General features: G+C 35.0%; 1 protein-coding gene across 1 annotated transcript in view; it reads left to right on the top strand.

The window, feature by feature from the left end:
- The window catches only part of VPS13A (vacuolar protein sorting 13 homolog A (S. cerevisiae)), a 220,188-nt gene that overhangs the window by 131,067 nt on the left and 64,908 nt on the right, over window positions 1-24,213 (top strand). The window contains exons 46-52 of the mRNA XM_011947040.1: window positions 5,391-5,494; window positions 10,916-11,198; window positions 13,185-13,580; window positions 13,847-13,951; window positions 14,077-14,223; window positions 18,072-18,200; window positions 18,646-18,779. Coding sequence (XP_011802430.1) covers window positions 5,391-5,494; window positions 10,916-11,198; window positions 13,185-13,580; window positions 13,847-13,951; window positions 14,077-14,223; window positions 18,072-18,200; window positions 18,646-18,779 — 1,298 coding nt within the window. The remainder of the gene's footprint in view (window positions 1-5,390; window positions 5,495-10,915; window positions 11,199-13,184; window positions 13,581-13,846; window positions 13,952-14,076; window positions 14,224-18,071; window positions 18,201-18,645; window positions 18,780-24,213) is intronic.

Here is a 24,213-nt window from a genome sequence, read left to right as displayed (position 1 = left end):
TTTTAGTGATATTGGATATAATTTTAATAAATGTTTTAATGTCCTTGTCTACCAATTCTATTACGTGTCATTTCAGGTTTGTTTCATTTTATTGATGTTTCTTTTCATTATGGTAATTTTTTCATTCCTTTAATGTACCTGGTAATTTTTTACTGGTTACCTAAAACTACTGTATATATCAGAACCAGACTTTGTTCTTCCTGTTTCTTTTAGGCAGATCTTTACTGAGCCGTAGATAATCTACACATGTCCTGGTCATGACTCAGCTGAAGTTTTGACGTGGAGGGGACACTCAATTTTCCAGAATTCGTCTGTACAGCTTTTGCCTCTCCATGCAGGTCTCTCCCCTCCAGTACAATATGCTGTGAATTTCAGTCACATTGGCTTCCCCAGATTTTCAGATCTTGTCTCTTCAACTTGGCTGCCTGCTTCTCACACAGCAGACTAGAAACTCACTCTCCAGACAGCAAGCTGGGTAGTCATAGCTTATGTAGCTTTTTCATTTTTGTTTTTGCCTTGTGCTGCCTACTGTGCCTTATCTGAACTGTGGTTTGATGTTTGTTGTTTGTTTTCCTGCTTTTTAGTTGATTAGGGTGGGAAGCTATATCTGGTCCCTGTTATTCTAGCATGACTGAAAACAGATATCCCTTCTCTTTCGCTTTTTATTTAGGTAACTATTTTAAAAGGTAACTGACAGCCGCACTCATTACTGTTGATTATTTTGCCATTTAGTTAAATAGTTGAATGTGAATTTTGAATTTCTTACAGGTACTTTGTATAGACATATTTCATTGCTTCAAATGTATAGAGCAAATAATTTTTCTAGAATTAAAAATAGAGTACAGTTAAGATTATTCATTTATCAAATTCTTAGTTCTCATGTTTCATATGATGTTTTTAAAGTAGAATTTGGTAAGATATAGAAAGATTATGAGAAAATTGTTTTACTAAACAATTTGTTATTATCTATTCCAAAGATAAATATGAGTATTTGGAGGTTTTCTGATTATTATGTGTATATTAATCAGAATAATACATTTTTGCCTGATCATTTTTTGCTACTCACTGGATGAGATACCATTTTTTTGCTACTCACTGGATGAGATACTCTTCATACTTTTCTCTCTAAAGAAAGTTGCAACAATTCAGTCACCTCTTCAGGCCCCAATTCTAATTCTAGTTCTCTTGCTATATCCACCATATCTGCAGTGACTTGCTCCATTGAAGTCCTGAATTCCTCAAAGTCATCCGTGAGGGTTGGAACCAGCTGGTAATGTTGTTATTTTGACCTCCTCTCATGAATCACAAATGTTATTAATGACATCTGGATGATGAATCCTGTCCAGAAGATTTTCAATTTACTTTGCCCGGATCCATCAGAGGAATCATTATCTATGGGAGCTGTTGCCTTAAAAAATGTATTTCTTAAATAATGAGACTAATATTATTTAAGTCAAATATACAATATTACATATAATATTAAGAAGTTGAAATTACTCCTTGACCCATTTGCTACAGAATAGGTGTTGTGTTAGCAGGCATGAAAGCAGCATTAATCTCCTGTACATCTCCGTCAGAACTCGAGTGACAATGTGCGTGGCCAATGAGCAATAGCATTTTGAAAGGATTTTTTTTTTCCTGAGAATAGGTCTCAGTAGTGGGCTTTAAAAATTCGGTAAACCATGCTGTAAACAGATGTACTTTCAAATTCAGGCTCTGTTTTTCCATGCATAGAGCACAGAGTAGAGTTAGCATATTCTTAAAGGCCCTAGGATTTTCATAATGGTAAATGAACATTGGCGTAACTTCAGGTCACTAGCTTCATTATCCCTTAACAAGAGATTCAGACTGTCCTTCGAAGCTTTGAAGCTAAGCATTGACTTCTCTTCTCTAGCTATGAGAGTCCTAAATGTCATCTTCTTCCAATAGAAGGCTGTTTTGTCTAGTTTGGAAATCTGTTGTTTAGTGTAGCCATCTTCATCAGTGATCTTAGCTAGACCTTCTGGATAACTTGCTGCAGCCACTTGCCGCTTCACTTTGCACTTGTATGTTATGCAGGTGATTTCCTCCCTTAAACCTCGTGAACAAACTTCTGCTTCCAACTTTTTTTCTGCTACTTCCTCATGTCTCTCAGCTTTCATACAATTGAAGAGAGTTAGGGCCTTTCTTAGGGGAATGTTGTAGCTGGTTTGATCTTCTATCCTGTATTAGGCTGTTTTCATACTGCTGTAAAGAACTGCCCAGGACTTAGTAATTTATAAAGGAAAGATGTTTAATTGACTCAGTGCAGCATGGCTGGGGAGACCTCAGGAAGCTTATAATCATGGCGGAAGGCAAATGGGAAGCAAGGCACCTTCTTCACAAGGCAGCAGGAAAGAGAAGTGAACGCAGGAAGAACTACCACACACTTATAAGACCATCAGATCTCGTGAGAACTCGTTCACCATCATGAGAACAGCATGGGGAAACTGTCCCCATGATCCAATTACCTCCACCTGATTTCTCCCTTGACACATGGGGATTATGGGGATTACAATTCAAGATGAGATTTGGGTGGGGGACATAGCCAAACCATGTCATATCCAGACCACTACAATATTCTTCCTGTTGGCAATAAGGCTGTTTCACTTTCTTGTTATTTGTGTGTTCACTGGGTTAGAACTTTTAATTTTCTTCAAAAACTTTCCCTTTGCATTCACAACTTGGCTGTTTGATGCAAGAGGCCTACCTTTTAGCCCATCTCTGGTTTTGACATGCACTTCTCTTTAATATTAATCATTTGTAGCTTTTGCTTTTGATTTAAAAGTGAGAGACATGTGCCTCTTCTTTTCATTTGAAAGAGGTCTTTGGAGGGTTATTAATTGTCCTATTTTCAATATTATTGTGTCTCAGAGAATAGGGAGGTCTGAAGAAGAGGGAGAAAGTGGGGAGAATGTCCAATTTGTGGAGCAGTCAGAACGCACACATTTATTAATTATAACACATATAATCATAACGAAAAGATTGAAATATTGTGAGAGTTACCAGAATATGACACCGAGGCACTATGTGAGCACATGCTGTTAGAAAAATGGCACCAATAGACTTGCTTGATGCAGGGTTGCCATAAACCTTTAATTTGTAAAAAATGAAATATCTGCAATGCACAATAAAGCAAAACATTATAAAACAAGGTATGCGTATATATGAATTTACTACTTTTGATAGTCAGGAGAAACGGTATTATTCAAAATAAAATTTGCCCACAGTTACACAGCTAGTAATTAGCACTGCCAGTATTTATCTCAGGTTTGTTTCACTTTAACATCTGTGTTCATTCTGCTATCATATTGCTGTTGCGTAATCATAAACTTTAGGAATTGTTCCAGCAGGATAGCTTACCTGCAACATGCTTTTGTTTCTTTCTTATCTTTGTAATTTTTGAGAGACAGGGTCTTAATCGCCCAGGAGTGCAGTGGCATGATGAATGCTCACTGCAACGTTGACTTCCCAGGCTCAATAATCCTCTCACCTGAGCCTCTCCAGTAGCTCAGACTACATATGTACACCACCATACCTGGCTAATTTTTCAATATTTTGTAGAGACAGGGTCTCATCACATTGCCTAGACTGGTTTTGAACTCCTGAGGTCTAGTGATCCTCCTGCCTCAGCCACCCAAAGTGCTGGAATTATAATAGGTGTGAGCCACTGTGCCCACCCACTTTTATACAGACGGATGTTCCCTTTCCTCTGCTCCCTTAGACTTCTCAAGCTTATGCTCATTCCGTTTTCCAAACCTTTGAAGTTTCCTTGAAATTTCAACTACTAGTTTATTCTCAGCTTCCAACCAACTTTTTCCACACTAAATCTGAAAGGGAAAACAAAGGAAGCAATATCAGACTTTGGTAAGTAACTTCACATTCCAAACAGGCACCATTTAGAAGCATATGTTTTTTAATAGGCTCCATTTACATCAGTGAAAAGTTGAATGTGAAATTTATTTGGAATTATATTTATAATCAAAAAATATGTTGGAAAACTTACAGTTAATGTCTGTTGTGGAATGCTCTGGATGTTAGTTATTGGTTTGATAGTGGACTTTGAAGTTTATTATAATACAGATGTCTTCATCCACACCATGGAATTTTAAAAATATTGACGTTTAAAAACGGTTCCCTTAAATTTAAAAAAAATGCATGAAGTTGAAGCCAGCTGTTTGGTTTCCCTCCTTAGTCCACATTCCCTCCTTCCTTCTTCCTTGAGGTAATATCAGTTTGGTGATATGTTGTGTATATTTCTAGTACCATATTTTAAAAACTACTTCCTGTCCAGAAAATATATACTTGTGTTTTTAGTGCCTTACAGAAATGTTACACTGTTTCACCTTATTATGCTATGTTCTGTTTTCATTCAGATATTTGAAGTGTAACCATATACTGATACATAGATCATTATTTTAATGATGTTACATGATTATATCAATTTGAAGAAAATTTTCTTATTTTTCTATTATTGAGATTGTTTTCGTTTTCTTTTTTTTATAATAAAATCAGTGGTGTAGTGAACATCAGTGTCTTCAATGAATGTAGTAAACAATAAATGAATACACATGTGTAAACATTTCTCTAGGTATGGAACTAGGAGCAGAATTGCTAAGAAGAAAGTACATTTTCATTTTTACTAAGTTTTTGTCGAATTATTCTTCAGAGTTATTTTATCAATTTACATTCTACCAGTAGTGTATATGAGTTCCTGTTCGCATCATTTTCAACTGTTGATATTACCATACTTCTGATATTTTTGCAGTTTGTTCGTATTAAAAGATATTCTATGAATGTAATTTGTATTTTCTTGATTACTAGTAATGTCAAGTATCTTTTCCTCTGTTTATTGGTCAGTTTTTCCATTCGGTGAATCACCTGTTTACATTCTGTTCCTGTTTTCCTCTTGATTGCAACTTTCTTAATGATTTTTAGGATTTTTGAGTATGTAGTGGTTATAAACCCTTTGTCAAGTATATTACAGATATTTGCCAGCCTGTAGATTGTCACTTTTACCATACAAATATTTAAAATTTTGATTTTTTCTATGAATTTTTTTCTACTATTTTTGTCTGAACAAAAACATATCCCTAAACAAATTAGTCTGTATCCTAAAGTGAAGAAGATATTATCTTATTCCCCTGTAGGATGCTTAAAGTCTGTTTTTGAGATTCCTTTTATATAAAACTAGAAATTTTTCTTGTATGTTTTAGGATAAATAATATGTTTGTTTCTTTTCTAATTTACATAAGCAAGATGAATATTGCCTGATAGTTCCTTTGTTAAGATATTTACATGGACATTTTTTTTTACACATCTGTAGATTCTTAGATTAATGATACTAAATATTATTTGTTTTTCTTCGCCAGATAAGAAATCATTTTTCAGTCCCACTGTCTGTTTACGAAGGGGATACCTTATTGGGAACTGCCTCACCTGAAAATGAATTCAACGTACCATTAGGATCTTACCGGTATTTTTTCTTTATCGTTTTGTTTCCTCTGAGATCTCTTGTAGACTTTTTACTTTCTGATTTCACATGGATAACTTTGATCAAATCCATCCTGCTAACAGCTCATCTAACTTATGTAGGTTTCAGTGCACTTAGATCTTTAAAAAGAAGTATTATTTATTTATTGTAATAACTTATAGCAAGTACATTATATATACTTTTCTCTTAAATATAATTATATTTTTGTTGCAATATAAGCATCATAAGCAGAGTCATATGATTAAGAGTTTTTAAAATGTCTAATAGATGATGCCTGATGGTTTCTGAATTATACTATTATGAAGTAATTTTACTTCTCAAAGGTTTTATAATACAATTTTTTTGACATTCCTTTAGTAAGCAGAATATTTTATCCTTTTCATATTTGTTCATTGTTCAGGGATGGAGTTGTAAATAGAAGTATATACTACATTAATTTTAAATTTTTGAAGTAATTAAATTTGATACAAGATATGTTTTAAGAAAATATTAAAATTATAACAAAATATGAGCTAATCTTATAGATTTATATCATAACAAGTAAGTATTAGTCAAGATATGTAATCTGGAATTGAAAATAATCTCTTATATGGAAATTGAACCCTATTGGAGAATAAAACTTTCCTCAGAATTAAGCATTGTAGTTTGTTTAAATACCATTTTAGAATACACACTAGAAATAGGTACTTACCTCAATGCTACAGAAGGATAGAGGCAGAACTGCAAACAGTGCTTACCTATTCCCTTGTCCAGAAGTTCAGAATGGGATCCTCAGTGCTCTGAAGACAATCTGGCAGTTTTAGGCGCGTATTTTCACATAGATCGACCTGCTAAATCTAATGAATGTTGTATGGCTTAGTTCGGACTTGCTGAGGGAAAGAATTATGTTGTTGAGAGAACAACAAAATAGTCGTTTACAATATCTGATCTTGCTCTAGAGATGATTTAGGGTGGGTTACAGGACTAGATTAAATATGGCATGTAAGATACATTTAAAAATTTCTGTGAAGAACTTTCATTTTCTTCTTGGATAATAAAAGTTAATGATACTCTACTTTTTAATACATTTCTGCTATATATTTTGTGTCTCTCTCCGTAGTAGAGAAAACAGTACCTTTATACTTTTTTCTAAGGCTGAATATTAATTTGTTACATGATAGTTAATCCATCTTAATGAGAATTAGTAGTGATTAGTTCATCTTAATCAGAATTGTTACTGATTGAGTACTTCATCTTAACTAGAACTATTAGTGACTAACCAGCTTGGATTTTTCATTAGGCATTTTTTTTTTTTTTTTTGAGATGGAGTTTTGCTCTTATTGCCCAGGCTGGAGTGCAATGGCAGGATCTCAGCTCCCAGGTTCAAGCGATTCTCCTGCCTCAGCCTCCTAAGTAGCTGGGATTACAGGCATACACCACCACGCGCAGCTAATTTTGTATTTTTAGCAGAGACGGGATTTCTCCATTTTGGTCAGGCTGGTCTCGAACTCACGATCTAGGTATTCTTTTACTCTAGTACTTCAGTGTAGGTGCACGTATATTTAAGATGTGAGGTCTTAACAGTTTTCTTTCTCTATTCTGTTTCTATTCTTAGATTAATGGTACAGATAAGTACAGATGCAGATAAATATAGGAAAACAATTATAGGAAAACAATTTATATTTTACTAAAATATTTAAATAGAATTTAAATATACTGATTCTTTTATTCATTTAACAAATATTTATCAAGGTTTTCTGTGGATGAGACACTCAATACCAAGAAGAATTGCATGTGGCTATTGCCATCAAAAGATAGATATATTACATAAATGTATGAAGTAGGAAACAGTGGGTTTTGGAGAGTTATAGAAAGTGTTACAGCTGCCAGCCGGGCGCGGTGGCTCAAGCCTGTAATCCTAGCACTTTGGGAGGCTGAGATGGGCGGATCATGAGGTCAGGAGATCGAGACTATCCTGGCTAACACGGTGAAACCCCGTCTCTACTAAAAAAATACAAAAAACTAGCCAGGCGAGGTGGCAGGCGCCTGTAGTCCCAGCCACTTGGGAGGCTGAGGCAGGAGAATGGCGTAAACCCGGGAGGCAGAGCTTGCAGTGAGCTGAGATCTGGCCACTGCACTCCAGCCTGGGCGACAGAGCGAGACTCCGTCTCAAAAAAAAAAAAAAAAAAAAGAAAGTGTTACAGTTGCCAAAAACTATGGAAAACATAAAAGGGATTAATGACTGACTCCTGGGCAAGATACATGAAGTACAGTAACATATGTAATATAGTAAGATGGAGATTAGATGGAAAAGGCTAAGAGGAAGGCGTGCATGAACAAAGATAAGGAAGCATGAAAGCATAGTGTTATAAGGAATAGTTGGGAATTCATTGGAATGTAGAGTGCATGTTGGAAGATAAAATTTGAAAGATAAGTTCACAATTAGATGGTTGCGCTCATTTTCTTGCTCCATTTTTATAAATTTTATCTCTATTAGTTTGATCTGTTTTTTTCTTCTTGTCTCAGATCATTTGATGTTCTAAGACCATTCACACTACTGTATCTTCTCATTTAAAACCTCCTGTCAAGGCCGGGCGCGGTGGCTCAAGCCTGTAATCCCAGCACTTTGGGAGGCCGAGACGGGCGGATCACGAGGTAAGGAGATCGAGACCATCCTGGCTAACACGGTGAAACCCCGTCTCTACTAAAAAAAATACAAAAAACTAGCCGGGCGAAGTGGCGGGCGCCTGTAGTCCCAGCTGCTCGGGAGGCTGAGGCAGGAGAATGGCTTAAACCCGGGAGGCGGAGCTTGCAGTGAGCTGAGATCTGGCCACTGCACTCCAGCCTGGGCGACAGAGCGAGACTCCGTCTCAAAAAAAAAAAAAAAAACCTCCTGTCATTGATTATCTTTCTTCCCTGTTTTCTTCATTCATTCCTTGAACTTTCCTTTGACCTTTTATATTTCTCTTACTCGGATCTTCTCTTCAGGACACCCTTTTTGGGAAAATTGTCACTTCTGCAAACACCTTGCCGTCTGTCTAGAAAGAGCCAACCACTCTGCCCTCAGTCTACTCTATACATGTGTTTTGGTACCTATCACAGGGCAGTAGTTACCTTTTAACATTACATTTCCCACCTGATTATGATCTTATTTGTTTTCAATTTTGCCTTGTTAGTACATAATAGGTCCAATAAATGTTTTGATAAACTGGGTAAGTGTATTACCATTAGTTTAATTTGGAAAAAAATAAGGTTTTACCTTTAAGTGTTAAAAGTAAGAGTGGAAAATAGAATGAAAATTATAGAAGGAAGTAGAAGTAGAATAGGCTGTATCTGTTAACTCTTTTGACAAATAATTTATATGCTTCAGTCAGGGAAGAAGGAAGTCTAATATTGTGTCAAAGTCCAGGGTGCCAGTAGCTGCAAGTCACTGAAAAAGGACATGCAGAAAAGTGGGTAGAGTGGTTCAGTGTTCAGTCTAACAAGTTTAAGGTGCCATCAGAAATTATTACAGAAATACATTATAGATATTTAACATTTTAGGAGTAGAACTTAGGAAAATAATCAGGATTGGAGATAGTGTTGACTGTTGTTCATCTATAAAGGACAGTGTCATAATTATAGCTAATAATTTTTACAAATATAAAAATATTTCTGAAATGTTTATTCTTGGCTACAGTGTGGGTTCAAAAATTATTAAATATAAAATATTGCTGAAATGTAAACAATGTGATATTCAAATATAAAGATTAACCATGTGACAACCAATAATTTTGTCACCATTTTCTTAAAACCACTCTTCTGCAATGACAACAAAAGCCGAAATTGACAAATGGGATCTAATTAAACTAAAGAGCTTCTGCTCAGCAAAAGAAACTACCATCAGAGTGAACGGGCAACCTACAGAATGGGGGAAAATTTTTGCAGTCTGTCCATCTGACAAAGGACTAATATCCAGAATCTACAAAGAACTGAAAAAAATGTATAAGAAAAAACAACCCCATCAAAAAGTGGGTGAAGGATATGAACAGACACTTCTCAAAAGAAGACATTTATGCGGCCAACAAACATATGAAAAAAAGCTCATCATTACTGGTGATTAGAGAAATGCAAATCAAAACAACAATGAGATACCATCTCATGCCAATTAGAATGGTAATCATTAAAAAGTCAGGACACAACAGATGCTGGAGAGGGTGTGGAGAAACAGGGACGCTTTTACACTGTTGGTGGGAGTATAAATTAGTTCAACCATTGTGGAAGACAGTGTGGTGATTCTTCAAGGATCTAGAACCAGAAATACCATTTGACCCAGCAATCCCATTACTGGCTATATACCAAAGAACTACAATAAATCATTCTACTATAAAGACAGATACACACATGTATTTATTGCAGTACTGTTCCCAGTAGCAAAGACTTGGAACCAACCCAAATGCCCATCAATGATAGACTGGATAAAGAAAATATGGCACGTATACAGCATGAAATATTATGCAGCCATAAAATAGAGTGAGTTCATGTCCTTTGCAGGGACATGAGTGAAGCTGGAAACCATCATTCTCAGCAAACTGACACAGGAACATAAAAACCAAACACCGCATGTTCTCAATCATAAGTGGGAGTTGAACAGTGAGAACTCATGGACACAGGGAGGAGAACATCACTCACTGGGGCCTGTTGGGAGTTGGGGAGCAAGGGGAGGGAGAGCTATTAGGAGAAATACTTAATGTAGATGATCAGTTGATGGGTGCAGCAAACCACTATGGCATGTGTATGCCTCTGTAACAAACCTGCACGTTCTGCACATGTATCCCAGAACCTAAAGTATAATTTTAAAAAACTGCTAAAGCAGAAAAAAAAAATAAAGTAAAATATCATACTGCTGTAAAAAACAAAAACAAAAACACTCTTCTGCATCTATGGCCCACATTTTAATAAAGTTAAATATCGATTGAAAACTTTCATTTGATTAATGTTGGAAAGCTTGTGATTATTTTTTCAGTAGTAATTTTTTTTAGTTTGTGAATTCAGTCATGGCATTTATTTCCTTTTAGGCCCACATATCCAGAAAAGCCAAATTCTTGCAGTTATATGTACAAGTCACAGATGATTCTATGTGGTTTGCTTTGCATATATAACTGATACGATTTATGTATTTTTATATGAAACCATTTATCTTATAAGTGTACTTTTAAGATAGTAAGTTTCTCCTCTTAAAAGTCAAACAACTTGATGAGCTTCCAGAAAGTTAAGGTGATATCTATTTATCTATCTTACTTATATCTAAAAAGTATATGAAAATATAAAAATTTATTACAGTATTATGAAAGGAGGTAAGTTTGTTATTCTAAAGCTGTAATTATATAGTTTAATATGTTTTCCTTTAAAGCATTTTAAACTGTATCATTTAATCTCATGCAGATCATTCCTTTTTCTGAAGCCAGAAGATGAGGACTACCAAATGTGTGAAGGAATTGACTTTGAAGAGATTGTGAAAAATGATGGTGCCCTTCTAAAGAAGAAATGTAGATCTAAAAACCCTTCTAAGCAATCATTTCTCATTAATATTGTTCCAGAAAAAGATAATTTAATGTCTCTATCAGTGTATTCAGAAGATGGTTGGGATTTACCATATATAATACATTTGTGGCCACCTATCCTGCTCCGAAATCTTCTTCCTTACAAAATTGCTTATTATATAGAGGTATCAGCAAATTGTTCTAGTGCCTTCCTGTTTTTGATTTTGTAGTTTCAGTTTTTTAAGATTAAGAACAATAAAAACTTTTTTAAAGATCTAATAAAAATTAGAATACTGGTAAAATAGGTAATGCAGATATTCTTTTGCAACAAGTATGAGAATTATTATTGAAATAACATTTAAGGACTAGACTTCAGTGACAAAAAAAGCCAGCTACATTATATTGTATTCTTTTAGTGCTGATTTTCTTAAAATATTGTATACTTGGTAAAGTTGCTTTTTTTCTTACATACTCTTTGTTTTAACAGATGGTGTGGTTTCTTCCTGTTGTTATAACATAGGAATCCGTACATCTTAAGATTTTATGTGAATATTTCATTTGCGAGGCTTATCAGATGGAAGAAAGTAGTTCTTCATTGTCATCTGTTATAAGTTTATTTTACCTTTAGAATTACCATTTGTTTGCTTTTTAAAAAAACAGGTTTCTCTCTGTTGCTCAGACTGGAGTGCATAGCTCACTGTAGCCTCAAACTTCTAGGCTCACGTGATCCTTCCTCCTCAGCCCCCTGAGTAGCTGGGACTACAGATGCATGCCATGCCTGAATAACTTTTTTTAATTTGTAATTTTGTAGAGACAGGGACTCACTATGGCTTGTCTTGAGCTCTTGGGCTCAAGTGATCCTCCTGCTTTGGCCTCCCAAAGTGCTGGAATTACAGGCGCAAGCCAAAGCCAGTACACCCAGCAGTTTACACTTTTCTGATACATGTCTCTTTTGGAGGAAAAAGTTTACATATTTATGGTTTTAAATGTGCATTTCCATATTGAGTAACAAATTATCATAATGGTTAAGAATTTGTACCTTGCTGTCAGATTTGAAATTGCATCCTAACTCTGGCACTTGCTAGCTGTATGTTCTTAAGCAGGCTTTATTGCTTTCGTAAATCTTTTGTTGTAGTCTATAAAATGAGAATAATAATAAAATTTGCTTGGTTAAGACATGGGGGAAATCAAATCAGATTGTATATGTAAAGGATTTGGTACAGTGCCTGACAGACAAGGGTTGCCATTTATTTATCACTCTAGCACTACCACCACCATTGTTATTTTGTGGAATATTATTTAACTTGTGAAAAATCAAGAACTCCTTACTTTTGCTTTAATTAATTTAAAATCATGAGATGAAGAGATTCCTATATTATAATAATAGGAAGAGAACAAGATAGAGATGCTGGAAAAACTGGTGAGATATTCAGATGTACTGTCAATTTATGTTTCTATTCTCATAGAACTTTTAATTGGATGCTTTTAGTGATCACATTCTGTCTGCCAGTTTCCAAAGGATATGATCAGTCTTTAGAAAGACAATTGAGCCATGGTGACAATTGAGCCATGGTATGGGGAAGGGACTAGAGGGGAAAAGAGCAGTTAGGAGACTCTTAAACTGAGAAATCATATAGTGACATGAACTAAGATAATAGAAGGGTGGGTCGAGGGAAATGAACAGCTTGGAGAGATACATATGATGTAATAATATAAACAGTGATTAGAAATGGGTGATGAGGGATTGTGGAGGTAGTAGGGATTGCTTATTTTGGATTACCATCAGTTTTTGCCCACATTTTACATTGTTTTGTTGTTTTCAAAACAAAAATCACTAGTGGTTAAGATTGTCTTTTTGTTGTTGTTTTACCAATTGTAGTGTTTTATGTTTATAATTTCCAGGGGAGTTTCCCATTATGTTATTTAATCTAATCTTCACAGTTTGTCCTTTGAAGTAAGTCATTTAGACCATTTTACAAATACAGTAGCTCAAATCTCAGATTAAATCCTGTGTAGAGGTTTACACATTTGACAAAGTTAGAACCTGAATGTAAGTCTTCTGACTTGTTCTGATAGGTACTTCAAAAGCATTTTGTGCAGCATTTGGAGTAAATAAATAGAATTTTGAGGCATATTATTCTGCAACATTAAATTTTTTTTTTTTATTACAGGGAATTGAAAATTCAGTTTTTACTCTAAATGAAGGACATTCAGCCCAGATTTGTACTGTACAGTTGGATAAAGCCAGGCTACATTTAAAATTACTTGACTATCTCAATCACGATTGGACAAGTGAATATCACGTAAAGCCTAATCAGCAAGACATTAGTTTTGTCAATTTTACCTGTGTTACAGAAATGGAAAAGACTGATTTAGATATTGCTGTCCATATGACTTATAATACTGGTCAGACAGTTGTGGCATTTCATAGTCCTTATTGGATGGTCAACAAAACTGGTCGCATGTTACAGTACAAAGCAGACGGAATTCATCGAAAGCATCCACCTAATTATAAAAAGCCAGTTCTCTTTTCTTTTCAGCCAAATCACTTTTTTAATAACAATAAGGTATGCATTGTTTATTCTGTTTTTCCCTTGTCTTTATCTGCTTGTCGCTTTTTAGTTTTAAAATTCTGAGGAATAAATATTATGAAACTTGGATAGAAATAACTTGTTAAATATTTGAGGCCAAAAAGATTAGAATTTAATATTATAAAGGTTTAGTGCATTAACAGTGCAATATTTTGTTTATGCTAAAAACTAATTTTTATCAGTTTAAGCAGGAATTTTTAAAGGTACCTAAATTGTGATGTATTTGGAATATTTTTTCCTAGGTTCAACTTATGGTAACTGATAGTGAATTGTCTGATCAGTTTTCAATTGATACTGTTGGTAGTCATGGAGCTGTTAAATGTAAAGGCCTGAAAATGGACTATCAAGTGAGTTCATTCTGTGCTTATCAAGAAACTTTTATTTTAAATGTTTCTATTAACTACTTAATTAAATTTTATAAGGATGTTATGATACATAACAGTTTTTGAACTGTTAATTTTGTTTTTCTTAGGTTGGTGTCACTATAGACCTGAGCAGTTTTAACATTACTAGAATTGTGACATTTACCCCTTTTTATATGATTAAAAACAAAAGCAAATACCGTTTATCAGTGGCTGAAGAAGGAACTGATAAATGGCTCTCTCTTGATTTGGAGCAGGTGGGTAGATGAATTTCAGAAATATACCTCTTTGGATTCTATTTTCTCCTTAATGTTAGATACCTAAAGTCACCATGTAATGTTTTAATTCTCCCCTTACTCCAGTTTTGTTTTAGTTTCATGAATCTTCATTGAATATTTGTGCCCGGCTCTAGATAGATGGCAAGGTTCAATTTTTAATAATTAGATAACTAGGAATACCCAGCTTGTTAAGGGAGGTAGATGTTTAACAATTACTAACCACTCTGGTTAAATACAGCAGCCAAAGACTAGATAAGGTATAAATGCATCAAAGAGACGGAAATTATTTATTCTCTCTAGGAAGCTATTAGGAATGCCTTCAGAGAGTAGGTTAAGCCAGACTCTTCTCTAGTTATTTGAAGAGAGTAGTAACTTAGAAGAAATGTTGATTCTGTGCCATCATTAAATCTTTGAATAAGAGTTTTCTGAATGACTGACAGAGGTTGATGGAATATTTTATTTTTGAAGAACTTTTATTCTAAAAGTTAGGATTAGAGAAGTGTTTGCTGTTTCTATTCATTATTCCTTTTTGCATATAAAACCATCCTTGTTGGGATTATTCTTGAAGTATATTCTTTAGCATTTCCTTTAGGGCTGGTTTTGAAGGTAAATACCATCGGTGTCTCTAGAAAAATCTCTCTGGCTGGAGCACAGTGAGAGGGACAGTGATCGGGATATAAACCCAGGCGTTCCATGGGGCAGCGGCAACCCCCTTTGGGTCCCCTCCCTTTGTATGGGAGCTCTGTTTTCATTCTATTAAATCTTGCAATTGCAAAAGAAAGAGAGAGAAGAGAAGAGGAGAAAATAGACAGATAGGTAGGTAGATAGATAGATAGATAGATAGATAGATAGATAGATAGATAGATAGATAGATAGCAAAAGAAAGAGAGAGAGAGAAGAGAAAATAGATAGATAGATAGATAGATAGATAGATAGATAGATAGATAGATAGATAGATAGATAGATAGATAGATAGATAGATAGATAGCAAAAGAAAGAGAGAGAGAGAAGAGAAAATAGATAGATAGATAGATAGATAGATAGATAGATAGATAGATAGATAGATAGATAGATAGATAGTTAGATAGATAGATCTCTCTGGCTACCTTCACAATCTTTCTTCTCTTTGTCTTTGATGCTCTGCGGTCATGCTGCTATATGTCTATATGTGGTTTCCTTTTATTTACCCTGCTTGAGGTGCTTTACTCCTAGATCTGTGGATTAAAGTATTTCATGCTTTCTGTAAAATTTGCTACTACTGTCTCTTTAAATATTGCCTCTCCTCCGTTCTTCCATTTTTCCCATCTAAGCCTTTAAATCAGACATGTTGGACGTTCATACTCTATCCTCCATGTCTCTTAATAGCTCTTTTATATTTTCCAACTCTCTTTGCTTCATTCTGGGTAAGTTCTAGATATACATCTTTCAATTTTTTTTTACTTTTGCTGTGTCAGAACTACTATGTAAGTCTTCAACTGAGTATTTGAATAATTATAGTTCTTATTCCCAGAAATTTCACCTTTTTTCAAGTCTATTCATTCTTTCAACAAAATATTTTTATGTGACTTGCAATATACTATTTAAAGGCACAAGTTCCCATCTTTGTGTAGTTTACATTTCAGTGGGTATAAGGGGAAAACATTAATAATACCATAATTGATTAGTATATAGTATGTTTCAAAGTGACAAGTCTAATGTGGGAAAGTCTAATGTAGGATAAGGGATATTAAGAGTTCGAGAGCCAGGGGTGGTCTCTAATTTTACGTAAGGTGACTCATTGGAGTCACATTTGAACAGTGACTTCGAGGAAATGAGAAAGTTAGCAATTGTCAAGAGCTCAGCTGAGGAGGAGAGAGCTGAGCTGCCAGGTGTTGGAGTAGCTGATTAAGACAAGCCACAATGAAAGTAACAGTCAAACCTTTAATCCCTTACTGTGATAGTAAAGATTGAGCATCCTTAATCTGAAAATATGAAATCAAAAATGCTCCAAAATTCGAAATATTCCAAAATCCAGAACTTTTCAAGTGCCAACATGATGCCACAAGTGAAAAAATTCTACATCTAACACTTTATTTTTTTCACTTTCTTAACTGTCATTTTTTTTTAACTGTTAAGTACTTTATGTGTAAATAAGTGTAAGAAAATGATTGTTTATTGGTAACACAAATTGAGAGTCAGGAATGATGGTGATGCCACACAGCCACAGATTGTCAACATGGGTGGTTAAGATAGTGACACATTCTCTTTCGATGGTACAATATGTACAGACTTTGTTTCATGCACAAAATTATTTAAATATAGTATAAAATTACTTTTGGGCTATGTGTATAAGGTGAATGTGAAACATAAATGAATTTTATGTTTAGACTTAGGTACCATCCCCAAGATATCTCATTATATATATGCAAATATTCCAAAATCCAAAAGAAGTCCAGAATCTGAAACACTTCTGGTACCAAGCATCTCGAACAGGGGATACTCAACCTGTGTAAGCAGGAGGCTAAATCAGAGAAAGCACAATTACCACCTATTCTGGAATGGCATTGGACAAGGGTCAGGTGGATCAGCACAAGACATGGGGCTTGTCTCACTGTCTATGAAACCTTGAACAGTGTCCGGCAGTTTTATGGACCTGGGGGATGGAGTAGGACAAAGGGGAGGAGCTAGGAATGAGCACTAAGAGTAGACAAAAAGTGTCTTCACTTTTTGTGAAGTCACTATACCCTTGTTTTAAACTGATCATCTGTGTCCCAGTTCTCAGCTCAGGCTCTTCCTGTCTCCCTGATAAAGAGGTCCTGCAGGAGCTCCCAAGGAAGGCCTCTGCCGCAAAGCTCTCATAAAGAGCCTCCAAATGAAGTGCCTGGGCTAGGAATGCAGACATGGGTAAAAGCTTTGGGACAGGGTTGCTTGAATCCTTAAAACTGCAGTGCCCTGGCTGTGCACAAAGTCAGGTTATATTCCTAAGCATGTCTCATATCTTGTTCCATTAATTCCTTTTTATGGTTGAATAAAACTGTCTAACAAGCTAAGATACTTAACTATAACAACCAGGTTCTGCTACATTGTCCTCAAGTCATGTAATGATGATCAGGTATCACACATGAGCAGTCTCATTGAAATATATGAAAGGATCAGTCTGGTCAGGAGTTGACTTAATAGCTTACAGACAAGGCTGTTCTTCATTCTTGTTCTTTTAGCTCTGTTTCTAGATTCTTTTGTCCAGTCTTCTTTCTGGTACCTTGACTATCTCCTGTTCTTTTAGTTTGGTTTCCAGATCACTCATGTTGAAGTTATTTCATAAAATTCCGAACTTCCTTCCTATTCTGAACTTTGAATACTACTTTTACTTTTTTACCCTTATTTGACAACCAGATGCTAGATGTAATACATGTTCTGACTTACCATTTTTGTGTACTTTGACTTCTGCCTAATTTCCAATGTTCATACCTGATTTTGATTTTTAGTAACTGAATGTTCACTTGTTTTAAACCTGATCTGTGTCCCAGTTCTCAGCTCAGGTTTCTTGCTGATTTTTCAACCCTTCTCTGTAAGACCATGACCACATTAAAGTCTCTTTTCTCGCCAGCAGTTCACTTACCATGGCTCTTCAATTTGCTATCCACTGCTTCTTGAGTGCATAGTGCTGACAAGTGACAACCCATCTTCAAGTTGAAAGTTTACAGCTGTTTAAGCAACCCAATAACTAGAGCAGTGTTAAAAGAGATTTTTTTAAAGTTCAAGTATACTCTGATGAGAATATTAAGATGATTTATGTATTTATGGTGAAATCTGTTTATTTTTATAAACATATATAATGTATATTTTAGTGTATCCCCTTTTGGCCTGAGGATGCTTCTAGTAAACTTCTTATTCAAGTTGAAGGGAGTGAAGATCCTCCCAAAAGGATATATTTTAACAAGCAAGAAAATTGTATTCTGTTGCGTCTGGATAACGAGGTAAGTGGTTTTGTTTGTTTGTGTGTGTGTGTGTGTGTGTGTGTTTTTGGCATATGTCATTAGAAAAGCTAAAATATACTGACTGGTATTTCATTTATTTTTTGTATCAAATAATACTTCTGTTGATTTTTCCTCTTTCCCCAAAAATGAACAAACATTTCTTTTTGTAAAAGGAAACAGAGATCTAAGATAATTTAATTGTTATATAAAAAGTTAGTTGGAATGCCTGGAATACTAGAATATACCACATCTGGAATGTCATCTGTCTGTAATACAGTGATTGAGATTATAGATTTCCAGAAATGCAATACAAAATTCTGAATTGTTTTCTCAATCATCCCAAAAATTAATTATCAAGTTATGAGTAGTCTGTTTTTAAATGTTATTAGTTAATATTCTTGGGAAAATGATTATATTAAAAATGTTTTCTTTTTCTTTCTTCTAGCTTGGAGGTATTATAGCAGAAGTGAATTTGGCCGAGCATTCTACAGTTATTACATTTTTAGATTATCATGATGGAGCAGCTACATTCCTCTTAATAAATCACACAAAGAATGAACTTGTTCAATACAATCAAAGGTAACATTATCACAAATACAGTAACTCTTGGTGGTGTAAGTCTAGATGATGAGGCATGGTTTTTATGATCATTTCTTAAGAATATAAACACTGATAATAGCATTGTAGCTATATAAAATGATGTTCCACTAAAAAATGTATTTGAAGTATGTAGGGGTAAAACGACTTGATGCCTACAATTTATTTTGAAATGCTTCAAAGAAAGAAAAATGGAAGAGGTGAAGCAAGTGTGGCAAAAGCTTGTTCATTGTTGACTCTGATGAGGACTGTCAGAGTTGTGAGTCTGAATTTTGTCTATTTAATACAGTGTAAATATGTAAAATTTCAGATTTTCTTTTTTCAAACAGTAGGTACCTTCTTGTTGAGGTGTCTAGGGGAAAGGACTGCTTCCTTAAAGGCTATAATTGAATCTTCATGGTTTAGGACTACTCTTAAACATCATTGATTTTAATTTGCTGTGATACCATATCTTCTTAGTGCTACTACAGCTTATGCAAGTTTCTGATCCTCTACTTAGTAGTTCCAGGTTGTCTTGAATTTTGTTCGCTTTCTTTCTTTATTTTCACCTGTTACTTTTCAACAAGCACATATTTATCATTGCACTTACACTTTCCTGCCACTGCTAACTGTACAACTTCTTATCATTGATTAAAATCAAACAGACATTGCGTAAAGACCACAGGGCTGGACTAGCAAGTACCTAAAAGTCGTTTTGGGTAGCATTCTCTCATCTATTTAAGATGTTAAGAAAGAGGAATGCTTGTTTTCTTAATTATCCACGTTATAAAAATGATAAATTGTTTCTAACCATGTGTGTGCAAGTGTCTTTTTAGTATAATGACTTCTTTTCCTTTGAATGGATACCCAGTACTGGGATTGCTGGATCAAATGGTAGTTCTACTTTTAGTTCTTTAAGGAATCTCCATACTGTTTTTCATAGTGGTTGTGCTAGTTTACCTTCCCACCAGCAGTGTGAAAGTGTTCCCTTTTCACCGCACCCATATCAACATCTATTTTTTTTTTAATTATGATCATTCTTGCAGGAGTAAGGTGGAATCTCATTGTGGTTTTAATTTGCATTTCCCTCATAATTAGTGATGCTGAGCTTTTTATGTATGTTTGTTGGCCATTTGTGTATCTTCTTTTGAGAATTGTCTGTTCATGACCTTAGCCCACTTTTTGATGGGATTATTGTGTGGTTTTTTTTTTTTTTTTCTTGCTGATTTGTTTGAGATCCTTATAGATTCTGGATATTAGTCCTTTGTCAGATGCGTAGTTTGGAGATATTGTCCCATTCTGTGGGTTGTCTCTTTACTCTGCTGATTATTATTTTTTTTTTTGCTGTGCAGAAGGTTTTTAGTTTAATTAGGTCCCATCTATTTTTATTTTGTTTCATTTGCTTTTGGGTTCTTGGTCATGAACTCTTTGCCAAAGCCAATGTCTAGAAGAGTTTTTTCAAAATTATCTTCTGGAATTTTTATGGTTTCAAGTCCTACATTTAAGTCTTTGATCCATCTTGAGTTGATTTTTGTATAAGGTGAGAGATGAGAATCCAATTTTATTCTTCTACGTGTGGCTTGCCCATGATCCTAGCACTTGACGATCTCCCAGAGTAGGAGATAGTCAAGGTACCAGAAAGAAGACTGGACAAAAGAATCTGGAAACAAAAGAGCTAAAAGAACAAGAATGAAGAACCAGCCTTGTCTGTAAACTATTAAGTCAACTCTATCTTAGGCCCTGACCAGACTGGTCCCTTCACATCTAGTCCCTTCACTATAATAGGGTGTCCTTTCCCTACTTTGTGTTTTTGTTTGTTTTGTTGAAGATAATTGGCTCTAAGTATTTAACTTTATTTCTGGTGTCTCTATTCTGTTCCATTGGTCTACATGCCTGTTTTTATAGCAGTACCATGCTGTTTTGGTGACTATAGGCATTGTAGTATACTTTGAAGTCGTATAATGTGATGCCTCCAGGTTTGTCCTTTTTGCTTAGTACTGCTTTGGCTATGAGGGCTCCTTTTATGGTTCCATATGAATTTTAGGATTTTTTTTCTAGTTCTGTGAAGAATGATGATGGTATTTTGCTGGGAATTGCATTGAATCTGTAGATTGCTTATGGCAGTATGGTCATTTTCACAATGTTGAGTCTACCCCTCCATGAGCATGAGATGTGTTTCCATTTGTTTGTTAAACTTTAACTTTTAAATAAATATTCCCTTCTTATATAATCTCCGCTGTCATTATCCTAGTTCAGTAACCCTCCATTTCCTATCTATTTGAGTAGATTTTTTGTGTATTGTTTTGTTTTATTTGAGTAGACTTTTGTGTTTTGTTTTGTTTTGTTTTGAGACACTGTCTCAGTCTATTGCCCAGTCTGGAGTGCAGTGGTGTGATCCAGGCTCACTGGAACCTCCACCTTCTGGCTCAACTGATTTTCGTGCCTCAGCCTCCCAAGTAGCTGGGTTTACGGGCATGTGCCACCATGCCCAGCTATATTTCAGTAGATTTTTGATCTATCTCTATATATCTAGTCTTATCTCTAGTAAATCTCCCACTTTCTACTAGAATGAATTTTCTTAAATAAGAAATATAATCATATCTCTCTTTCTTCTTTTTTTACCCATTTCTTTAAAAATATACTTCTAGGCTGCCTTTCTAAACATTTGTCTTTCTGTGGCCTAAATCTTACCCTATACAAAGTGAAGTTTTTGTTTCCTGAATGCTCTAGGTCTTTCTGTGGGTTTGTACCTGAATAGGTGTCTCTTTCAGCTACAAAAATGCTATTCTGTAATTATTTAAAAGTCAAGAAACAACAGATGATGGCAAGGCTGTGGAGAAATAGGAATGCTTTTACACTGTTGCTGGAAATGTAAATTAGTTCAACCATTGTGGACGACAGTGTGGTGATTCCTCAAAGACCTAGAATCCAAAATACCATTTGACCCAGCAATCAGTCCCATTACTGGGTATGTACTCAAAGGAATAGAAATCATTCTCTTATAAAGATAGATGCACACACATGTTCCTTGGCAGCACTATTCACAATAGCAAAGACATAGAATCAACCCAAATGCCCATCACTGATAGACTGGATAAGGAAAATGTTGTACATATACACCATGGACACTATGCAGCCATAAAAAGGAACGAGATTATTCCTTTGCAGGGATATGGGTGGAGCTAGAAGCCATTATCCTCAGCAACAAGAACAGAAAACCATTCCCACTTATAAGTGGGAGCTGAACAGTGAGAACACATGGACACAGGGAGGGGAACAACACACACTGGGGCCTGTTGGGGTCACGGCAGGAGGGAGAGCATCAGGATAAATAGCTAATGTGTGTAGGGCTTAATACCTAGGTGATGGGTTGATAGGTGCAGCAAACCACTATGGAATACATTTACCTATGTAACAAGCCTGCACGTTCTGCACACGTATTCTGGAACTTAAAAAAAAAAAAAAAGAAAAGAAAAATGCCATTCTATGCGATCCCTTCCCTTGCCACCTTAATCTAAGTACCCCAGTTTTTGATAGCACCTTTACATATGTAGATTACAGCATTCACACATTGTGTTATTTTCTTGTGAGTTTGAGATGTGTACGCACAGGTAGTTAATAGTCTACTAAACTATGGCTAGTTTCCCTTTTCTTGGAATTTGCATTGCCTGTCCCAGATAGCCCAGTACATTTTTGCATAAGGAATACTCTGCAATGAATTAAACAGATTAAAATTTGTGTGAATTAAAAGCAGTTTTAAATATTTTTAAACCAAATGTATTTGCTAATCAACACATTTACATTTGATTTTTTTTTTCATGGAAAAATGAAGACTATGATTTTGTTTTCTCCTCCACATTTCCTTCTCTTGGCTTTTTAAAAATATAGATATTATTTCCTGCATATAAAAGTAATAGTTGTTAAATTACTATTTTAAAAAATACTATAGAAAAAAATGTGAAAGAGGACCATAATCCCTGAAATCCTAATACTGTCAACATTTTGGTTCATTGCTTTTCCTTTCCTTTCCTTCCTCCTTTGTTCTCTCCCTCCCTCCCTTCCTTCCTTATGTATCTCTCATATTTGGCAGCTGTTGTGAGCATATAAATTTGTTTCAAAGCACAAATTTTTTTTTCTTTCTAACTTTTATTATAGGTTCAGGGGATATATGTGCAGGTTTGTTACACGGGTAAATTGCATGGCACGGGGTTTTGGTATACAGATTGTTTCGTTACCTAGGTCATAAGCATGGTACCCAATAGGTAGTTTTTCGATTCTCACCCTCCTTTTACTCTCCACCCTCAAGTAGGCTCCCGATGTCTGCTGTTCCCTTCTTTGTGTCCCTGCAAAGCATGATTTTTACTGAATGCGTGATACTCCATCATTTAGATGCTCTACAGTTAAATAATACTTAATTGTTCAGAATTTTTATTAAAACTTTTATAATTTTAGAATCAGCTTATCTTCTTTTTTTGTTTGTTTGTTTTCTGAGATGGAATTTTGCCCTTTCGCCCAGTCTGGAGTGCAGAGGTGCGATCTCAGCTCACTGAAACCTCTGCCTCCCAGGTTTGAGCAATTCTACTGCCTCAGCCTCCTAAGTAGCTGGGATTGCAGGTGTGCGCCACTGGGCCCAGCTAATTTTCGTATTTATAGTAGAGACAGGGTTTCGCCATGTTGGCTGGCTGGTCTCGAACACCTGACCTCAGGTGATCCACCTGCCGTGACCTCCCAAAGTGCTGGGATTACAGGCATGAGCCACCGTGCCCAGCCCAGTTTATCTTCTAATAATGATCTTCAACCCATTTGTAATCATTGTAAAAACTAATTTATAATTCTTTACCATATTTTTTGTAGTATATTTTCTTCTAATGATTTTTTTGAAAATACATACTCTGTTTCAGTTATGGATAATTCCTTTTTTGTTATTGAAGGTTTTGATACATTTAAAATCAATTTTAAGATTGAAACAGTATCTGCTAGCTTAGCCATAAAAAATTGTAATGCTTTTTTACCTTTTCTTCAACCTCTTTCCAAATTCTTACTTTCTTGTGAATATAATTTGGGATTTTTTCAACCAGATTAATATAAAATAGTTAGCTTTTCAAAATATGTATTATTTGATTCAAGGCCCTCTTGGTATTTGCATTGATTTTAATGTTTTAACAAAAAAAGACTTTCTTAAACTGGGTTAGTTGTTCACTATGGGTTCTTCAATATTTCTGTATCCTAGTTGTTAAAATGTTGTTTTGAGTTTGTCTCTAGCTTGGTTGGAAAGTCTTGAGTTTTTTTTTTTTTTTTTTTTTTAAATAGCAGCAACACTGGAATGAGGCTTAAAGAATTATATAAACAACAGAAACATTTAAAAAGCTAACAACGTGGTCCATCTATGGAAGAAAAGTTTTTGATATAAGAGTTTCTTTTTTTTTTTTTTTTTGAG

Source organism: Colobus angolensis, unplaced genomic scaffold (assembly GCF_000951035.1).
Source record: "Colobus angolensis palliatus isolate OR3802 unplaced genomic scaffold, Cang.pa_1.0 Scaffold257, whole genome shotgun sequence".
Lineage (NCBI taxonomy): Eukaryota > Metazoa > Chordata > Mammalia > Primates > Cercopithecidae > Colobus > Colobus angolensis.
Note: the sequence above shows the minus strand (reverse complement) of the source record. Positions and strands in the feature narration are given on the sequence as shown.